Source organism: Malaclemys terrapin, chromosome 20 (assembly GCF_027887155.1).
Source record: "Malaclemys terrapin pileata isolate rMalTer1 chromosome 20, rMalTer1.hap1, whole genome shotgun sequence".
Classification (NCBI taxonomy): Eukaryota; Metazoa; Chordata; order Testudines; family Emydidae; genus Malaclemys; species Malaclemys terrapin.
Window position 1 is genome coordinate 6879968 of NC_071524.1, and position 18845 is coordinate 6898812.

Sequence of the window (18845 nt, forward strand, 5' to 3'; positions counted from 1 at the left end):
TCAGGGGCGGTAAGAAGGAACTGAGGGGGCGCCGGGTCGGCTGGGGTATATATTCAGCGCCATGAAGGCGCCACTCTAGGGGGCTCCACAGCCGACCCGCCGGTGTTGCTAGGGTAGAAAATTCTCCGACGATCGTGCACGCGGCGCGCGCACACCTAATGGAATGGATATGAGCAAGCACTCGAAGAAGAACTGTGGGATAGCTGTGGGATAGCTACCCATAGTGCAATGCTCCGGAAGTCGACGCTAGCCTCGTACTGTGGACGTGGTCCGCCGACTAGAGCACCTAGAGCATTTTATGTGGGGACACACACAATCGGCTGTATTCAACCGATTTCAATAAAACCGGCTTCTATAAATTCGAACTAATTTCGTAGTGTAGACATACCCTTATTAATCTCGCCTCACATGGAAGTTGTTCCATACCTCTAATCATTTTTGTTGCTCTTTTCTGAACCTTTTCCAATTCCAATATATCTTTTTTGAGATGGGGCGACCACATTTGCATGCAGTATTTAAGATGTGGTCATACCATGGATGTATGTAGAGGCAATATGATATTGTCTGTTTTATTATCTATCGCTTTCTTAATGATCCCCAAAATTCTGTTTGCTTTTTTGACTGCCGCTGCACATTGAGTGGATATTTTCAGAGAACTATCCACAATGACTCCAAGATCTCTTTCCTGAGTGGTAAGAGCTAATTTAGACCCCATCATTTTATATGTCTAGTGGGCTCCATGGAGAGCCAACAGCATTTAATGGTGGTTACGGTTAAAAACCGTTCTAGGTGACCCCTCAGTTCTAGCACAGCTCCAGATGCCCCACGGCATGCTCCCTTCCCTTGCCACAGTCCGATTGCTCAGACACATATGAGAGCTAAGAAGTATGCCAACAGGCACCTCCGATGGGACCCCAGCACTGCTCTGCCTTCATGGAGCCAGGTCGACCAGAAGTCAGAGCAGCCTGGCCCAGGATCACAGCCCAACTCCCTGAGCTAAAGGAATAGTCACTCCCAGGGTTGGGTTTAAGGCCCACAGCTGAGATGCCCTGAGTCTCTCCCCATGCTGCACACAGGCCAGCTCACAACCATACCACAAGGGGGTGACACAGCTCATAAAAGACGCTATTCCAGGTGTTTCCTACACTTATTAACAATGAAATTGTTGTCCTGTTCAGAACGTGCCCTGCCATTAAAGGCCTGTCAGGACATATGCTGCAAGCATGGCCCTCCCCTTGCTGGGGGTAGAAGCAGCAATGTGGGATATGCCCCTCACATGCACTAGTGCAAGAGACAGGGAGGGTGGAATGTTTGGACACTAGGAGGTGAAGCTGCCATCTCCCCGTTCCAGGCCAGGCTCCCCCACAGCCCAGTGTTGCTGGCATCCTCCTAGTCAGTACATCTCTCGCTGAGGTCGCTGGATGCCCAAAAGACTTGGGACATCTGTGAATGAAACAATGTGAAGGGGGGGGTGAGGATAGAGACTGAGAAGGAAATGGAGCTGAGCTAAGGACACCATGGAATCAGCTAAATCATTACAGTGATAATCCTCCTGGCAATCCTCCCCCCCCCACCCGCAGAGGCACGGAGTCCTGCTCACCCTCTAACCGCTTCCTCTGATAATTCCCCCAGACATCTCAGCAGCTGCGGAGCACACTCTGCCCTATGGCACAGGGAGGCATCTGGGTGGCAGAGGAATCTCAGCTCTGAAAATACTGGACAAATCCTACAGCTACAGCAGGGCCTTCAGAAGCATCATTTCTGATTCCCAGAGGTGGGACAGTTTGACAGTGGCTCTTGGAGAGCGACAGGCCAGAGCCACAAAAGTAGACCCAGATTCAAACAGGCCAGATTTTAAGCTATCCTGTCTCTGCTCGGGGCCAGGGGAGATTTAAGGTCTGGTTTTAGATTCCAAAACCCCCTCCTCACAGCTGAACCATGCTGCAATCCCGGCATCCTGCTTCCATGTAACTGTACATCTCATGCCCCCAGCCCATTGCTTTGCCTGGGAAAATCAGTGAGTCCAGCCAATGTGCAGATTCACCTCTAAAGGAAAGAAAGGATTGTATTGTGCAAAGTCTGAAAGAATGGCTCAAGCTGCCTTTGAGTTACAGATCATGACAATTTCAAGGAAGCGGATACAAATAATGAAAGATTTCCAGGGTTTGTTTGTATCCTTGACTCTGGGGCATGGACTCAGACTTATGTTTTCAGGCTGACCAGAGACATTGCTGCTGGAATTACCCAGCTGAATGTCTAAGCAGAACCACCCATAAATGACAGTTACTCACTGGCGTATATAACCGACTCCTCTCCCATCGCTTGGTCCTCTCCAGCCTGCTCCTTGCTGCCATTGACAGTTCTCAGGGGCTCAGGGAAGGCAGGGGCTCCTTTCTTCAGGATGCAAGTGATGATTGGGGCAGATCCCAGCAGGAGCAGAACCAGGGCAGAGCGGAGAAGCCAGACTCCAAGGGATATAGCAGGCTCTGGGGTGTGGGAGGAAAGGTAGAGGTAGGTCTATGCCATAGGTTATAACTAAGGCTAAGATTTTGGTCATGGATATTTTTAGTAAAAGTCACAGGCAGGTCAGGGGAAAAAAAAAGTCACAGAACTGTGACCTGTCCGTGACTTTTAATAAAAATATTGTGACATAATGGGGATCTGCGGGTCCCCAGACTGCCTGAAGCAGGGCAACTGTGCAGGGATTGGGAGCTGCCTGCAGCAGCTGGGGGGCTGCAGGGTACCCCTGCCACCCGCAGCTCAGGGGCCCCTGGCGGCCTGGAGCTTGAGTGTTCCCCCACCACTGCCGCCCGCGAGCTTGGGGGTTCCCCCATCACCCGTGGTAGCTGAGTCCTCAGGGGTTTCCACGCCGCCCTCGGCAGCTAGGAGCTGCAGGGAACCCTGCCACCCACGTCATATGGGAGCTGCGGGAGTGGCCAGCAGTGACTTCTGTGAACTCCGTGACTAAATCGTAGCCTTAGTTATAACACCAGAAGGGACCATTGTGATCATCTTGTCTGACTTCTTACCTAAAACGGGCCACAGGATGCCCCTGAACTAATTCCTGTTTGAACAGGCAGCTGGGGGGCTGGGAGAGTGGGAATATGCTGTCCAGTGACACAGATTGATGGGAAACTAGTATTGAGAGCATGTGCAATTTGGCTGCATTTGGGCCCTGAAGGTTGTTGAGCACCCCCTGAGAAACACTGGGAGCCCTCCCGTCCCACTGACATCTCAACACCTTGTGGGACCTGCCCAGCGACTCTCAGCATTAGTATTCCCTTAGACATTGGGGATTGAAGCAAAAAAGAACGTTGGGCCAGGAAGTGAGGAGAATCCTGTGTCCAGCTGAAAGCACATGCCAGGATTTCAGGCTGAAGGAAGGCAAATGGATTCACCCCACCTGGAATTCAAATCCAGCATTAACTCCCGGACTGCTGGGAAAGTGCAAGAGAGAGACAATGGGTAGGGCCTCAGTTTTAGCTCTCAGCAGGAAAGACCCAACTCAGGCCAGTCTGGGACATCAGAGTCAGGGCTGATTCAGAGGGGAGAATGGCCCCTGTTGAGTAACACATGCTGCTCTGCTCCCTGCAGCACAGTACCTGCCACCGAGTGCCATATGTGACATGGGTGAGGGTTACCTGAGCACACAACACTGGCATCTTCTACATGGTAACAGTCATGCACTCCCCAAGGCCTACCCCTGCATTCAGAGAGGGCAGCTTCTTTCCCTGTGTAGTTAACCTCATCCAGCCAGATGAGGTGAGATCCTTGTCCAAAGTGAGCTTCACGTGGCGCTAATGACGCCGTCCCACAGCCCAGCTGCCTGCACACAACTCTGGCATCAAGAAAGTCCCAGTCATCATCACACACGGTTCCCCACTGCTGGCTCAGGAACACCTCGACTCTCCCTGCACAGCGATGTGGGCCATTCACCAGCTGGAGCTGAGCAGGCTCTGAAATAGATAAACCTACAAACACAACATGTGAATAGAGACTCTCTTCAATTCATTTTACTACAAATGACTGAGTGATGACAGTGCCTCTCTGACTGCGAAGTCACAAAGGGCTCACATACAGCTACTGCTACTGCATCTGTAGGGCCATGTTGCCCTCCACTGAGAAGCAGCCACCCCTGGAGCTCATTAAGAGGGCAGAGAAACATGCCACAGACATTCAATACAGCAAGTGAAGAGAATCCTAAGTCTGATCAAAATTGTAGCAGTGTTTTAGAGAGGCAGGGTAATTAAAAGGTAATTAAAAAGTAAACACAATTCTTCAGTCACAAAGGTTGGGCTCTTTGATCCATCCTGGTTAAGTAGGGAAGTAAAGGCAACAATAAGTAATACAATATTTTACACCCACACCCACCCACACCCAGACAATGAAAGGAAAAAGGGGGAAGTAAAGACTATTAATCATCAATTATGAAACACAGATAATTGATAAGGGAAGCTAAAGGTATTAATGAAAACTCTACGGCTATTAGGGTTAAGAACAATAAAAACAATTTCTTTAAATATATCGGGAACAAATGAAATAGTAAAGATATTGGCCAATTCCTTAATAGTGATGGTCAAATGGTCAGTCATGATGCAGAAAAGATAGAATGTTCTGTATTTGGAAGGATGATGTAGAGTAATAATGAAATACTTTCTATTCAATGACCAGGTAATATGTTAATCAGCAACTATTGAAGCGCAACGCTTTCAAATCTGGAGAACCAGATAACTTACACCTAAGAGTATTAAAATAATTGGCTGAGGGACTCTCTGAGCCATTGATTTTGATATTTAACAAATTCTGGGCAAGTCCCAGAGAACTTGGAAAAGATTAATGTGCCAATATTTAAAAAAGATAAAAGAGATGTCCTGGGAAATTATAAGTAGAATAACCTGACATCAATCCTAGGCAAAATAATGGAAAGGAGGCAATCAGTAAAGAATTAAAGGATGGCAGCATAATTCATGTCAATCAACATGGCTTTACGGAAAATAGATCTTGACAGCTAGCCATTGTTTTCTGATGCAATCACAACACTGTTGGATAAGGGTAGATGTGTTAACATTCTATACTCAGCGCCACATTCTGAGCTGTGTCTTTGAGACGCACAGCATAGAACGCACAGCTCAGGGTGGGGGTTATGGTGGCTTTAAGCCACCTTTGTGCCTGCCCCATTCTGGGCTACTTTGGGGGCTGAAGAGACCCCTGGAATAACTTGGACAGTTGTAGGCCTTATGTGGGTTATGGCAGCCTCCAGGGGGCTGCCCTGTGGGCTGCAGCATTGACAGAATGTCAGTAGCGCTGTGTGTTGCAGCAGTCCCACCTTTGACAGCCCCGGCATGCCCCTACCCCAGGCCTTGTGAGGGGGTCCTTGGAGGACAGCCATCTGGCTGTCTTCTTCACGCCCCCTGCTGGGCCAGCACTTGGGTTTTTAGGGCCCCTTTATGTTGCTCCAGCTCTTTTACTCAACATAAAGGCACCGGAATGGGGGGGAGGAACTGGGAACTGGAATGTAGAAATGTGTTTGGGGTTTGACTTAGTTCCACAAAACATTCTAGCTTAAAACACTAGCACTCTACAAAATCAATGCATCCCATAGTAAATTAAAACTGGTCTAACTGATACAATTATTTTTTGCAATCTAACAGGGAATCATCATCCAATGGGGTGACTGAAGTGGGGTCCTGCAGGGACCTGTTCTAGGCCCAATGATATTCAATATTTTTTATCAATAATCTGATCTGGAGGAAATGTAAAATGACTGCTGGTGAAGATTGCAGATGACACAACTATTGGTGGAATGGTAGATAATGATGGGAACAGGTCAGTTATACAGACAGATCTGGATTGCTTGGTACGGAGAGGATCATTTGAACAACATGCATGTTAACACAGCCAGCTAGATCTAGGAACAAAGAATGCAGGGCACACTTGCAGGATGGGGGGAGGGGGCTGTCAGCTGGAACGTAGTGACTCTGAAAAAGATCTAGGGTGGGAACCAGCTGAGCATGAGTTCCCAGTGTTATGTTGCAGCTAAGAGGGCAAATGCCATCCTGGGATGTATAAGCAGAGGAATATCATGTAGAAGGAGGGAAGTGGTATTAGCTCTCCACATGGCGTTAGTGAGACTGGTACTACATACTGTGTCCAGTTCTTATGTCCACACTTCCAAAGATAAGTTGAAAGGGCTCAGAAAAGAGCTCCGAGGATGAATCGAGGTGCGGAAAACCTGCCTTCTAGTGAAAAGACTTATGAAGCTCAGTGTGTTTAGTTTGCTCAAGAGAAGGTTAAAGGGTGACTTGATCACAGTCTCCAAGTACCACATGGGGTAGAGATTTCTGAGAGCAGAAGGTTGTTAAATCTGGCATAGGAAGGCGGAATGAGATCCAAGAGTTGGAAGCTAAATGGCAGGAATAAGCTGGGCATTTTTACCAGTGAGTGGAATTAACCCCTGAAACAACTGGTGGGAATTCTCCATCACCTGGAGTCTTTCCATTGAGCCTGGGTGTCGTTCTGAAACGTAAGCTATAGCTCATCCAGAAGTGTGGGCTCCCTGCAGGAGAGACTGGGAAGGATTCTATGGGATGGCTGTAATGGTCCTTTAGACTTTAAAACCTATTAATTTCTCAACTTGCCAATGAGCTAAAGAAATGGGGTTAGCACCCAGAGTCCAGTAAAAGTGACAGAGGATGGTGAGCCCCCATGAGCGCAGGCTGGGCCTGCTCACCAATGAAGCCCAGGCAGTATCTCCATCCCCACAGTAACTCCGTCTGCAACAGCAGAGCATTAGGGTTCGGGCGGGCTCAGAGAGGAGAGTGCTCGCTGGTGAGCTATTGGCACTGATTCCTGCAGCACAGCGCCCCCTAGGGATGACCTGGGCTAATATTACCTGAGCACACAACACCGGCAGCTTCTTCGTGGGTGCAGTTATGGATTCCCCAGGGCTTGGCCCTGCATTCGGTGATGGCCACCTCTGTCCCTGTGCAGTGGACATCATTCAGCCAGATGGGGTCAGAGCCTTGTCCAAACTGCCCTCTTCCTGGGGCTGATAATGCCGTCCCACAGCCCAGCTGCTGCACACAACTCCGGGATCACGTAGGTCCCAGCTGTGATCACACACGGTTCCCCACTGCTGGTTATGAAGCACTTCGACTCTTCCTGTGCAGCGACTCGGGCTGTTCACCAGTCGGAGCTGGGAGTGCTCTGAAATGGTCAAACCCACCAATGCACCACAGGCATTACCATGGAGCTGTACCGAGGCCAGAGCTAAAAGGAAAAGATGGCTGCTACCTTTACGGGAGTGTTGGACGATGATTTTTTTAAAGGAAGGATGAAAAAGTGGCAATGAATGAAACTTAGAAATGACAATGTGCCAGGTAGTTGAAATGTCGATGTCGGTTTGCAGCAGCTCGGGGTCAGATCCATAGCGGAGCAACTCTTCAAAAATTGCCACTTTTCATTATTGTTAATGGCGTGTTTCCCATTTTTAGCCTTTGTTGGCACCTGTTTGCAAAATCTTGGGTTCTGTATCACTTCCCATGCTGCTGTATATTAGCCAAGATGGGCAGGCATGGTGTCCCCAGCCTCTGTTTGCCAGAAGCTGGGAATGGGTGACAGGGCATGGATTATTTGGTGATTACCTGTTCTGTTCATTCCCTCTGAAGCAGTTGGCATTGGCCACTGTTGAAAGACAGGATACTGGGTTAAATGGACCTTTGGTCTGATCCAGTATGGCTGTTCTTATGTTCTTACATATGCTAATGAGGACAACAGCAATTGGCTGTCGGTAGTCTCTTTATTAATTTAGAAAATAATATTTTAAAATGACTCTTGATAAAGATGATAACATGAAACTTCCCATTTTCTTATTTTGTTTTGGAATTTCAAACTTTTGTTTCAAATTCTGTTTGATGAGGTTATATTCATGTGCATATTATTTGTATGTTATTTTTTGACTTGTCAGTAGTACAGGTGACTAATATGCACTACTACCACTGACAAGTCAGGATATGACATAATAATATTCTGTTATTGTTATATTATTATATGTTCTATTGCTGGTCTATTGTTTATTTTTAAAATCATTAGGGGCAGCTGCTACTTAGTATTGATTAAGACTATTATCTTTTATTTTATGTCAAAGTTGTAATGAAAGACTTTGAGCTGCAGTCCTGCTCCCTGCAGCACAGCGCCCCCTAGGTCCAGCACTGACTGTGAAGGGAGAGTGCCCCTTAGTGAACTCACCCACCCCATTCTTTGCAAACCAGGCCCACTAATGCCAGGCTGGATCACTGAGGCCAGTGCTGACTGTGAGGGGAGAGTGCCCCCTGCTGAACCACCATCACTGCAGTACAGGTCCCCTATCACCATGCAGGAAATTACATACGTGAGGGTTACCTGAGCACACAACACTGGCATCTTCTTCATGAGTACAGTTATGGTCTCCCCAAAGTCTAGCCCCGCACTCGGTGAGGGAAACTTCTGTTCCTGTGCAGTTAATCTCATCCAGCCAGATGGGGTGAGACCCTTCTCCAAACCAAGCTTTTTCTGGGACTGATAACACTTCCCCACACGCCAGCTGCCTGCACACGACTTTGGCATCATTCATATCCCAGCTGTGATCACACACGGCTCCCCATTGCTGGTCATGAAGCACCTCGACTCGGCCAGTGCAGCGACTTGGGCCATTCACCAGGCGGAGCTGAGTGTGTTCCGAAATGGTCAAACCTACAAACGCCTCAGGAGAAAAAAGACTAACCAGTAAAATCCACCCCAGGGGGATGCTGTAATTATCCCCCCAAACAAGTGCACTAAACCTAGGAAATTCAGTGTTAAGGTGACACTGCAAAGAACCCTCAGCATGTTATGATCTGGGAGGTCACAGGTAAGCACCAATCAACCTTAACTCTGCCCTGCAGTGACTGGGGGGTTTGGACAGTGCTGGTCTCTCAGGTGCATGTATGGCCCAATGGGCATGTTACAGAGCTGGGAATTCTGGGGATTGTATGGAGCCAGATTGAGGGCTTGTGAAAAGCCCCTCCCAGCCCCCCAACAGTCAGCAGCACAGGGTGGAATTGAGGCTGCCTAGCTTGGCTGTGCTTGAGATGCCCGTGCCCATGGGAATGGGACCAGGAGCCCAACGAACAAGCCACATCACCAGCTGCAGGGCCCAGAGAGCCCACCCATTCTGGGAGCACCCCTACTGCCATCGGTGGAAGACCTGCCTGCATGGGACAGCCCCTCTGCAACAGGAGCTAGGAGCAGGCAGGGACCCACTGCATCCAGTGGGGAGAGCTGTTGACCTCCCAGCAAAGGGCCCCTCCTGCCATTGTCCCCCAGAGCTTCTGACCAGTCGAGGTGGGTGGAGGGCTGTGGGGGAGCGTGTGTTGTGCCTGCATGGTTGTGGGCAGGCAGTGGTTATTTCTGTGGCATGGTGGGGTGACTCTGTTACCCCACCTCCCTGTCAACTCCCCTGCTCCAAACCTACCCGGTGATGAAGCATGGTTTCCCCTTGTTGTGGGCTGGCCCTTGGCTCCATACAATGCCCTAGAGATCACAGGGGCTGTCTGGCCCTTCATGTACCTGGCCACTAGGTGGAGGCACTGAGTTCAGAGAACACAGGGCCCGCTGGACCAAAGGTGGGACACCCCAGAGTGGGGGAAGCATTGGGAGTGCCGCTTGAGGGGCCTGAACATGACTTCCCTGGGAGGAGTGGGGGGTGTCCCAGGCCAGCACATGGCTGGGAAGGACCATGTGACCATGTGGGAGCTCAGCATAGGGAGCAGGGCTGGGGTGGGGCTGTGTAGCCTGAGAGCAGAGTCCCAGAGGGGACTGTGATGCTGGGGTAAGGGACAAGAGAGGATGTGGGAAGCCCAGAAGGGGAGACTTCATTTGAAACACCAGTTGGGAGATGTATGAGTATCCCCATGTCACACCCAGAAGGGAAACTGAGGCCCCATAGCACACCTCAGTGTGGCAGCTTTGTTGGACATGTTACAGTCACTCACCCCACTCCCAGCAGCACAACGGCCCCAGCGCTGCTCTGGGGCATTGGGGCGAGAACTGACTATGGGGGGAGAATGCCTCCACCTCCTGCACAATAAGACGGGTTAATATTACCTGAGCAGTCAACACCGGCATCTTCTCTGTGGGTACAGTTCTTGCCTCCCCAAGGACTAGCTCTGCATTCGGACAGGGCAGCTTCTGTCCCTGTGCAGTTAACCTCAGCCAGCCAGATGGGGTCAGACCCTTCTCCAAACTCAGCCCCCCCTGGGGCTGATAACGCCGTCCCACAGCCCAGCTGCCTGCACACGACTCCAGCATCCAATAAGTCCCAGCCGTCATCACACACGGTTCCCCACTGCTGGTTGTGAAGCACCTCGACTCTCCCAGCGCAGCGACTCGAGCCATTCACCAGCCGGAGCTGAGCGTGCTCTGAAACGCTCAAACCTACAAGTGCAATGTGGGAATAAAGACTCAGAGAGGGGAAGATTAGGGCTGAGCCACGAACGTCCTTTCTAGCATCCTCCATGCCCACGTATCTTTACAGCGGGCTGTTCCCCGTCTCCTGGGAGCCTGGAGGCAACCAGACCTTTTCCCTGAGCCAGGGGACGTGAGTTTCAACAGCAGAAAACCCTAACTGTATAAAGGTAACAAATTCCCGCAGCCCAGACTATTTACACCAAGGGCTGCACAAGAAATATGAAGATTTCCTTCTTGAGAACATACCTCCCTTTCGAAGGACATAGGCAAGTGGCAGAAGCCCTACCCATAATGCCATCCTCGATGGGCAAATGGGGGTGTGGCTTTTGCTACATGTGCGTTGCACCGTTTCGACTGAATTTAGTTAACCCTGTGCAAAATCCCGTGGAGACACTCTTATTTTGGATTTGGCAATTCTGGGGTTAGCTTCCCGCTGTCAGAACAGGGACGAAGCAGAACCAAGATAAGTGTAGACACTCCAACCAGCACTGTTTTCATTCTGTTTGCAAACAGCACTTTAGTTAACCCAGTGCAGGTTTACGCCTCAGGAACTGACTGATGCTAAAACACAGTGGGACCCCAGGTCAGGACTGGAAAGGAGCTCCTTGGTCATCTAGTCGAATCCCCTGCTATTACAGGCGTCCCCCATCATATCATCCCATTCGTAAACACGTCAAGCTCCATCTTCAAACTAGTTCGGGTGTTTGTCCCCACTCCTCCTACTGGGAGGCTGCTCCAGAACCTCCTTTCTCTGATGGTTAGAACCCACCTTCTAATGTCCAGCCTCAATTTATTCCTGGCCAGTTTATCCCCATTTGTTCTGGTGCCAGCATTATCCATTAGCTTAAATAGCTCTTCTTTACCCCGACCCCTGAGGTATGTGTAGAGAACCATCAGATCCCCTCTCAGCCTGCGTTTGCTAGGCTAAACAAGCCAAGCTCTCCAGTCTTCTCTAGTAAGACCAGCTCTCCATTCTCCTGGTCATCCTATCAGCCCTTCTCTGCACCTGGGCCTGTTTGAATTCACACCCCGGTGAGGCTGGGCAGGGCTCTTAACCCCATGGGCTGGATGGGTAACGGAGGTCCAGAGTGACTAAGTGGTTTGCCCAAGGTCATACAGGAAATCTGTGCCAGAACAGGGACTTGAACCACAGCCCAGAGTCATAGAGTTTAAGGCCAGAAGGGGCCACCAGATAAAATCTGATCTCCTGTGTATCACAGGCCACCAGCATCACCTGGCACCTGCACACTAAACCCTACAATGGAAATTGTATCACGGCCCTCAGGAGACTAGACTATTGTGTGCCACAGACAGAGACTAGGAGGGACTGAGGTGCACCAAGGCTCGAGGTCCCTGCCATGGCAGGGAATTGATTAAATGAGATACACCCAGATGATCCTGGCACATGACCCACACCCCACACTGCCGAGGAAGGTGAACCCCCCCCATAAGGTCACTGCCAATCTGATCTGGGGAAATTCTTTCCTGACTCCACACGTGGTGATCAGTTAGACCCTGAGCATGTGAACGAACCAGCCAGCCAAGCACTGAGAGAGAAGCTTGGTGCCACCTCAGAACCCTGTCCCACCCTGTCCTGTGTCCCATCTCCAGCCATGCCCAGTCCTGATGCTTCAGAGGAAGGAGACCAAAAACCCCCACAACCCCGCCACCTCCAAAATACGCCCAAACAAACCACCCAACCAACCAAAACTACATTGGGGAAAAAATTCCCTTCCTGACCAGCTGAAGCCCTGAAACAGGAGATTTTGGGAACATTGCAACAGAATCGGTCCCCAGGGCTGCCGAGCTCTGCTCCTCACCACCACAATCAATCCTGTCATACAATCCTACTAAAAAATTAGCCCAGCTCACTCTTAAAACAATAACTAAGTTGTTGGCCCCCACAACTCCTATTGGGAGGCTGTTCCAGAACCTGCCTCCTCTGATGGATAAAAACCTTCTAATATCCAGCCTGAATTTGTTCATGGCCAATTAATATTCATTTGCTCTTGCACCAACATTGTCCTTTATCTTCAATAGCTCTTCACCCTCCCTGGTATTTACCCCCCCAGTGTTTTTACAGAGAACAATCAGATCCCCTCTCAGCCTTCTGTTTGCTAAACGAAAAGGCCAAGCTCATAAGAACATAAGAATGGCTATACTGGGTCAGACCAAAGGTCCATCCATCTCAGGCCTTGGCTACACTTGGGAATTCACAGCGCTGCCACGGCAGCGCTTGCCACGGCAGCGCTGTGAAGCGCGAAAGTAGTCGCGCCGCCAGCGCTGCGAGAGAGCTCTTGCAGCACTGTATGTACTCCACCTCTCCGAGGGGAGTAGCTTGCAGCGCTGCGAGGGAGCGTGCAGCACTGTATGTACTCCACCTCTCCGAGGGGAGTAGCTTGCAGCGCTGCGAGGGAACGTGCAGCACTGTATGTACTCCACCTCTCCGAGGGGAGTAGCGTGCAGCACTGCGAGGGAGCGTGCAGCGCTGTATGTACTCCACCTCTCCGAGGGGAGTAGCGTGCAGCACTGCGAGGGAGCGTGCAGCGCTGTATGTACTCCACCTCTCCGAGGGGAGTAGCTTGCAGCGCTGCGAGGGAGCGTGCAGCGCTGTATGTACTCCACCTCTCCGAGGGGAGTAGCTTGCAGCGCTGCGAGGGAGCGTGCAGCGCTGTATGTACTCCACCTCTCCGAGGGGAGTAGCGTGCAGCACTGCGAGGGAGCGTGCAGCGCTGTATGTACTCCACCTCTCCGAGGGGAGTAGCGTGCAGCACTGCGAGGGAGCGTGCAGCGCTGTATGTACTCCACCTCTCCGAGGGGAGTAGCTTGCAGCGCTGCGAGGGAGCGTGCAGCGCTGTATGTACTCCACCTCTCCGAGGGGAGTAGCTTGCAGCACTGCGAGGGAGCGTGCAGCGCTGTATGTACTCCACCTCTCCGAGGGGAGTAGCGTGCAGCGCTGCGAGGGAGCGTGCAGCGCTGTATGTACTCCACCTCTCCGAGGGGAGTAGCGTGCAGCACTGCGAGGGAGCGTGCAGCGCTGTATGTACTCCACCTCTCCGAGGGGAGTAGCGTGCAGCGCTGCGAGGGAGCGTGCAGCGCTGTATGTACTCCACCTCTCCGAGGGGAGTAGCGTGCAGCGCTGCGAGGGAGCGTGCAGCGCTGTATGTACTCCACCTCTCCGAGGGGAGTAGCGTGCAGCACTGCGAGGGAGCGTGCAGCGCTGTATGTACTCCACCTCTCCGAGGGGAGTAGCGTGCAGCGCTGCGAGGGAGCGTGCAGCGCTGTATGTACTCCACCTCTCCGAGGGGAGTAGCTTGCAGCGCTGCGAGGGAGCGTGCAGCGCTGTATGTACTCCACCTCTCCGAGGGGAGTAGCGTGCAGCGCTGCGAGGGAGCGTGCAGCGCTGTATGTACTCCACCTCTCCGAGGGGAGTAGCTTGCAGCGCTGCGAGGGAGCGTGCAGCGCTGTATGTACTCCACCTCTCCGAGGGGAGTAGCTTGCAGCGCTGCGAGGGAGCGTGCAGCGCTGTATGTACTCCACCTCTCCGAGGGGAGTAGCGTGCAGCGCTGCGAGGGAGCGTGCAGCGCTGTATGTACTCCACCTCTCCGAGGGGAGTAGCGTGCAGCGCTGCGAGGGAGCGTGCAGCGCTGTATGTACTCCACCTCTCCGAGGGGAGTAGCGTGCAGCACTGCGAGGGAGCGTGCAGCACTGCAGGTGCTGATTACACTGGCGCTCTACAGCGCTGCACTCGCTGCGCTCGGGGGGGGGCGTTTTCACACCCCTGAGCGCAGCAAGTTGCAGCGCTGTACAGCGCCAGTGTAGCCAAGGCCTCAGTATCCTGTCTGCCGACAGTGGTCAATGCCAGGTGACCCAGAGGGAGTGAACCTAACAGACAATGATCAAGTGATCTCTCTCCTGCCGTCCATTTCCACCCTCTGACAGACAGAGTCTAGGGACACCATTCCTTACCAGTGTCTTCCAGTGTCTTTTCATAAGATCGCCCTTCCAAACCCTGATCATCCTAGTAGCTTTTGTCTGCACCTGTTCCAGTTTGAATGAAGCTTCCTTGAACATGGATGACCAGAATCACACTCCGTACTCCAGATGAGGCCTTACGAATGCCTCGTACAATGGCATTAATACTTTTCTCTCATTACTGGAAGTGCCTCGCCTGATACACCCTAGGATTGCATTTGTCTTTTTTGCAGCCTCATCACATTCGTGGCTCAGAGTCATCCCGTGATCGAGCCGCACTCCCAGGTCTTTCTCCTCCTCCATTGCTTCCAATCTATGAGCCCCCGGTTTGTAGTAGAAATTCTTATTATTAGACGCTTAGTGCATGACGTTCAACTTTGTACTATTGAATTTCATCCCATTTCTGTTATTCCTGTCTTCAAGGTCAGCCAAATCTTTCTGTAGAATACTCTGATCCTCCTCTGTACTGATCACATCTCCCAACTTTGTGCCATCAGCAAATTTCATTAGTGCACTCCCACTTTTTGTGCCAAGTCATTAATAAGAATATTGAATAAGACTGATACCAAGACCAATCCTTGAGGAACTCCACTAGTAACCTCCCTCGGTCTGATAGTTCACCTTTTGGCACAACCTGTTGCCTTCTTCCCTTTATCCAGTTCCTCATCCGCCTTACAATGCTTGTACCAACCAATCCCCATCTTCCCTAATTTAACTAATAATTTCCCATGTGGTACTTTGACAAAAGCTTTACTGAAAGTCCAAGTCTATTAGATGTACTGCACTTCCCTTATCTAAAAAATCAGATATTGTCTCAAAGAAGGAAATTGGGTTAGTTTGGCACAATCTACCTTTGGTAAACGATTGCATTACAGCCCCTTTTCCATTTACCTAAATGAATTTAAATATTCTTTCCTTCACAATTTCTTCTAAAACCTTTCCTACTATAGAGGTCAGATTAATGGGTCTGTAATTGCCTGGATCACTTTCCCCCCCGCTTTCTTAAATATAGTTATGACAGTAGCTATTCTCCAGTCATAAGGTACTGTCCCCGAATACATAGATTTATTAAAAATCATTGCTAGTGGACTAGCAATCTCATGTACCAGTTCTTTCAGTATTCTGGGATGGATATTAGCTGGCCTTCCCAATTTGGATGCATTAAGCACTTTTAAATTTTTCTTCCACCTTAGATGTGGTAATTTCCATGTGTATATCCTCATCTCCATCAGCGTTCCTGCCTTCATGCCCTTGTATCATATTATCATCCTTATTGAAAACCGAGGCAAAGTATTCATTTCATTTTTGGGCCATACCTAGATTAGTTTTGATCTCCTCCCTATCCATGCTGCATTGCAACCCAACCTCATCCTTCCTTATCCTCTAGAGACCTACCCACTGGGACATCCGTTGTCTCAGGAAATTCCTAACTTTGAACACATCCTTGCCCAGGAGATTTGGGATTACAGAACTCTACCATCACCAGGCAGAAAAAAGTCTATTTATTTAATCAGATTGTGGGTGTAATTTTCAAAATCCCATGGGATTTAGGCTCCTACAGCCCAAAGCCTATGGGTCCTAGGCGCCGAACTCCCATTTAAATCTGACACACACCCCCTTCCTACCCCTTGCAGGACAGTGCCCCCTAGTGCTGAAATAAGTGATAATTCGGAGCTTCAATACCTTTGAGGATCTGGGACTAAGTAAGTCCTTTTTAAAAATGGAAATGAGGAGCCAAAGTCACTTAGAGGTTTTAAAAACTTTTCCCTGCTTCTTTTTGCTCGTGATCCTGTGAAGTGATGATGCAGCTCCTGCTGCTTTGTTGTCTTTAAGAGAAGAGCTTACTTAAATCTGGGAGCCGAGGTACCTGCTCCACACCATCACCTGAAATGTCCAGTACCACTCCTAGGGCCTTTGAGGGGAGACACTCTCACTGGGGAGGTTTCTAGACACCAAGAGGCATGTTAAAGACAGCGGATGAGTCTGACTACAGAATTGTCATCCCCAAGCCTTCACAAATCATGAGTCGCACACACAAAAAATCATGAGATTGGCTTCAAAATCATGATTTTTTTTTAAAGAGGAAAAAATTATGTGTTGGGAGCTGTCCTCTGATTTTTGAACTGCCCATGGAGTGTATGTGTGTGGGTGACAATTGGTATTGCTAATTTTTCATGGAAAATACAATTCTGCGCCCCTGCATGCTGACATCCATGAATTATGTGCCCCCCCCACGTCTAGCCCAGCCCCACAGGAGTTCTACCCACCCAGCCACCCAACAATTCTACACACACCCCTTTTGCCACCCAGCTCCACATCAGATCCTTCTGCAGCTGCGTGAGGAGGCTTTTCTCCCCTGGCAGACTTGGAGTGGGGGGGGGAGCAGGAGCAGTTCCTGGGGATTTTACCCCCTCAGTCCTTCCTGTCCCAGGCCTGGTGTTGAAGGGAGAGGGGAGAAGAACAGCCCATTCTGCCATAGCATCACTGCTATCGTTATGGGCGCTGCTATGATCTAGTTAGATAGATTATGTCTGCATGTGCTGCAACCAGATCTCCCAACTGCAGTGCAGACACACCCACTCTGAGCCAGTGGGCTCTCTCCTGTATCTCCGGTCCTCTCCTGCTCCATCCCAGAATTGGGGATTGAAATCTCAGAGGCCTGAATCACTGCTCCCTGCTCTAACTACTAGATGACACTTCCCTCCCAGAGCTGGTGATAGAACCCACGAGTCCTGACTCCCAGAGAAATGTTACATCTAGTCTCCAAAGGTGCCAGAGGAGCAGATTCTTTAACCAGTTTTTGAAATCTCTGTGCAGCTGAACGGCAGGAGAAAAGGGCACTCACCCCAAGCCAGCCCAGAAGGACGAGCAGCGCTGTGTTCCCGGTCCCCCAGTCCCTCGGAGCCATATCCAGAGACCTCGTTGTGAGCTGTGTGGCCCCAACAAGGAGAGCTCAGTGGGGAAGGGAAGGAGTGACTTGCTGTGGGCCAGTCTGTTGGTTTTGTTCCCAGCCTGGCCAGGGGCTGCAGCTGCTGGTTTCCTGCATGAGACACATGATGGGCCAGGCTCGTGAGTACAGGAAGGGTGTGAGGAGGCCCTCGCTCATGTGGAGCCCAGGGTGGGAGAGGTATGAAATGAAACTCCTGGCAAGGCTCCCCCCACCCCAGGGCTTCTGCTACAATTCATAGCCCCAGGCACCCTCTGGAGGGACCTAGCCCTGGTAAACCTTGCCCACTCCCATCTTCCCCTCTCTGCACCTTCAGCATGTAAATCCACTCCCAGCTAAATACATGAGCACTCTGATCAGTCACTCATGAGTTACATACAGCACGACACCCGCAAGTTCTTAGTCCCAGACTTTTCCTGAGAAATGTGTGTCTTGTACTGTCCAGCACACTACTGAACAATGCAAGCTCATAGAAAGTCCATCATTTCATCAAAGGAAAATGATAATGCACCAAGCTTGTTATCCGAAATGGAGTTTCCCACACACTGTAATCCAAACACACTCTGATTAAGATAAAACAATAAGATAAGTTTATTAACAACAGAAAGATACATTTTCAGTGATTATGAGTATTCATGCATAGAAGTTAGGTTTGGTTACAAAAGAAAATACAAGAGTAATACGCAAGCTAATACCTAATTTAACAAGCCTAAAAACAAAGGTTTTTGTCTCACCATACGCTGTTGTAAATTTCACAGGCTGGGTCTCCTTCCAGCCTGGGACCACTCCCCGCTTAGCTCAGTTCTTTGAGAGTTGTTGATATCATGAGCAGAGAGATGGGAGGAGAGGTGAGTTGGAGGTCACTGTCTCTCATATTTATATCCCTCTCCCTTCTTCAAGGATTACTCACAGCTGGGGTGCAGGCAACAAGCTGTCTCTTGTGGACATGAGGTTTGAAATGTTCCTGTGATGCGATGTAAATTTCTTGTTTACCCTTTCTAGTTGCTGGAGAATGGCCGCGTAAGTAGGTGATGGCCCTTTAACAGGTGGGATTCTAGTGTGTCTTTGTCTCTGAAAAACTAGTTTGTGCTTGCTTGTCTTAATCTTGTCTTAATCTAATAACTTCTCATACAATATTGATACACACATTTTACCAGGACAATAATATTCAGCAGATTATGAGTTTTCAAATGATACCTCACAAGGCATACTTTGTAGAAAATGTATCATAGCCTTATAAAAGTGGTGACCATAGCATTATAGACCATCACACTCCCTCATAACTTCTAGCCCACCAGTGAGGGTACTCACCTGGGATGCAGGAGACCCCTAGTTCAAGTCCTCACTCTACCTGAAGAAAAGATTTGAACAAGGATCTGCCATATCTTAGGTGAGTGCCCAAGCCACTAGGTCATGGACATTCTGGCATGGGGCTTCC

General features: G+C 50.0%; 1 protein-coding gene across 1 annotated transcript; it reads right to left on the bottom strand.

Annotated features, from left to right (window-relative positions):
- Positions 1-2283: 2283 nt before the first annotated feature.
- On the bottom strand, positions 2284-10534 carry LOC128826354 (deleted in malignant brain tumors 1 protein-like). The gene is given in 6 exon segments (XM_054009600.1): positions 2284-2486; positions 3642-3971; positions 6893-7078; positions 7081-7206; positions 8386-8730; positions 10123-10534. Coding segments are annotated over 6 exon segments (1602 nt in total).
- Positions 10535-18845: the final 8311 nt, after the last annotated feature.